We start from the raw sequence: 2,614 nt of genomic DNA, 5'->3' as shown, positions 1-2,614 counted from the left end.
TGAAGTCTGACTCAGAGTCCAGCCAGCTGGTCTGGGTGAAAGTCCGACAGTTCTTCTCCTCAAGGAAATGTTATTCTTACTGCTTTCTTTAATAAAATTCTGTTTGAAAATGGAAGAAGTCTCATTTAAACAAAGGAGAGGTCAGTCAGAGCTCAGTGGAGGATTTTTCTCCCACCCACTCTCCACCCAGAAGTGAGTGAGAGAGTTGTAAAAAAAGGGCTGGACTTCAGCTCCTCAAAGGTTTGAATGAGTTTAATCTGAGGGAGTCCCATGAGAACCAGAGGAGGTTCTGCTGCTGCTGGTTGGACCTGAAGGATCTCAGCTGATGTCTAACCACTGGAAGATCAGTTTAGCTTTGTCTTTCTGAACTTTGTCTCCTGTCTTCTGCAGAGTGGATTACATTAAAGAGCTGAGTCAGCAGCATTGTGAGGTATGCATCCCGGTAATCTCTTCAACTTCCATACTTGTTAAAGCTTGTTCTTTTTTTTTTTTAAAAAAAGGAAACATGTCTCCCTTTTTAAATTCTCCTTTCAAAATTCATTTTATAGGCCTCTCTGGGGAGCCATGGTCCCTTCTCTGCACTGGATCCTCCTGCTGTGGGGTCTTCAGGGTCTGTGGGCACAGGACTATGAAGATGAATATGAAGAGGAAGTGGTGACCAGCAAGAAGAAAAGCAAACTGTTTTCATCCGACTTGGTACCACAGAACGGTAAAACTTAAGGGTCCAGAGCCYAGTTTTTCCTTCATTTTTTGTGTTTTTACTTAAACAGCAGAGAAACTATGTGCTGAACATGATTCCATCGCTGGAGGACCCATACCTCTGAGCAATCCATCACCAATGTGACCGCTCAGTGGTACCCACATGTTTTATTCACCCTGAATCCTTTCCTCGGGCACATTCTGTCCATGTTCCTGTGAAGATTAATGACATTTATCCTCAGCCTAAATGAGATCTGTGACCTCTTTACACACCTGACAGCTGATGTCACGTTTTTTTTTTACTTATCCTAATGATGAATTAAAGCAAGAAATGTACTACAAAAGTAAAATATTTATTATTTTATGTAAAATGTCTCGTTTCTCTGCAGCTCTGGTTGACGAGGACTGCGGTTTGGAGCTGGCCTTCCTGATCGACAGCTCAGAAAGCGCCAAAGACAACCACGAACAGGAGAAACGTTTCGCCTCAGACGTGATGGACCGGCTGCAGAACCTCCGGCTGCTGACCGGTAAAGGCCTGAGCTCCCGCGCTGCCCTCCTGCAGTACAGCAGTCACGTCATCATAGAGCAGACCTTCAAACAGTGGAGGGGCATCGACAACTTCAAGTCAAGAATCGCTCCCATCGTGTACATAGGACACGGCACCTACACCACCTACGCCATCACCAACCTGACCCGCATTTACCTGGAGGAGTCGGACACCAGCAGCATCAAGGTGGCCATCCTGCTCTTCGATGGCGTCTCGCACCCAAGGAACCCYGACATATTTTTAGCCTCGGCTGATGCGAAGAACCAGGGTGTACGGTTCTTCACCATAGGAATCACCCGTGAAGCCAACGAGCCTGCCAATATCGACCAACTGCGTCAGATCGCCAGTTCCCCAGCTTCCCGCTTTCTGCACAACCTGCAAGATGTTGGAGTCGTGGATAAAGTCGTTCAGGAGATTGTAAGTGGAACACAAACTATTTCCACTGCATGATCTTTAGCTCGCCCTATCGCCCTCCTGTTGGCACTTGTGATTTCTCGATCTTTGGCTCCCGAAGAGCCAGACTTTGTTGTTGCCCGTTAAACAGGATCTGGTACTCATTCTCCGAGCTTGAAAGTGCCTGTGACATCAGATTTTTATACTAAATATAAATGCATTTTCGGAAAGATAACATTGATAAACTAGAAGCACTTGGAGAGCGCAAACCTCCACCAAGGCCATTTCCCCTGACCTGCAATAATGAAGAATCCTTCACAAAATTCCTGGATCTGGATCATCACCAAACTTTAATGGTGTGTTCCTTTGGCCAATACCCACCTGTGGTAAAAATGTCATGAAAATCTGTCCATAAGTTTTTGAGTAATTTTGTCCACAGACAGACAGACATATGCAACCGAAAACATAACCTCCTTYGCGGAGGTAAATATTGCAGAGAAAAATTTACATTCCTGAGACGAACCATTGTTGAGATACTTCCATGTAAAACAACAAYTGATGTGATGGAAGTGATGTCAAAAGGGAATGTCTGAATGTGAACAGAGCTTTGCTACAACAGCTAAAAACAGACTGTGGAGAAGAATCTGATGTTTTGTAGGTTATTTTGAGTTATTAGCAGAGGGAGATGCAGAAAAGTCTGAGTTCATATTGTTTCAATCAATGAGGTATATTTACATACCATATACAGCGGGTAAAATAAGTATTGAACACGTCAACATTTTTCTCAGTAAATATAATACTAGAGGTGCTAATGACATGAAATTTTCACCAGATGTTGGTAACAACCCAAGTGATCCATACATACAAAGAAATCAAACCATAAATGTCCAGAAATGAACTTACTGAAATTTATCTAATACTTTGTACAAAAGCCTTTGTTGTCAATGACAGCTTCAAGACGCCTCCTGTATGGAG

At 43.6% G+C, this 2,614-nt stretch overlaps 1 protein-coding gene across 1 annotated transcript in view; it reads left to right on the top strand.

The window, feature by feature from the left end:
• The first annotated feature begins 244 nt into the window (after positions 1–244).
• LOC106519186 (collagen alpha-1(XXVIII) chain) overlaps positions 245–2,614 on the top strand; it is a 60,042-nt gene continuing 57,672 nt past the window's right edge. Inside the window, exons 1-3 of the mRNA XM_014010747.1 lie at positions 245–430; positions 549–709; positions 1,089–1,663. Coding sequence (XP_013866201.1) covers positions 565–709; positions 1,089–1,663 — 720 coding nt within the window. The 5' untranslated portion in view covers positions 245–430; positions 549–564. The remainder of the gene's footprint in view (positions 431–548; positions 710–1,088; positions 1,664–2,614) is intronic.

Source organism: Austrofundulus limnaeus, unplaced genomic scaffold (assembly GCF_001266775.1).
Source record: "Austrofundulus limnaeus strain Quisiro unplaced genomic scaffold, Austrofundulus_limnaeus-1.0 Scaffold72, whole genome shotgun sequence".
NCBI lineage: Eukaryota > Metazoa > Chordata > Actinopteri > Cyprinodontiformes > Rivulidae > Austrofundulus > Austrofundulus limnaeus.
The sequence above is the reverse complement of the archived record's forward strand: the minus strand, read 5'-3'. Positions and strand labels throughout refer to the sequence as shown.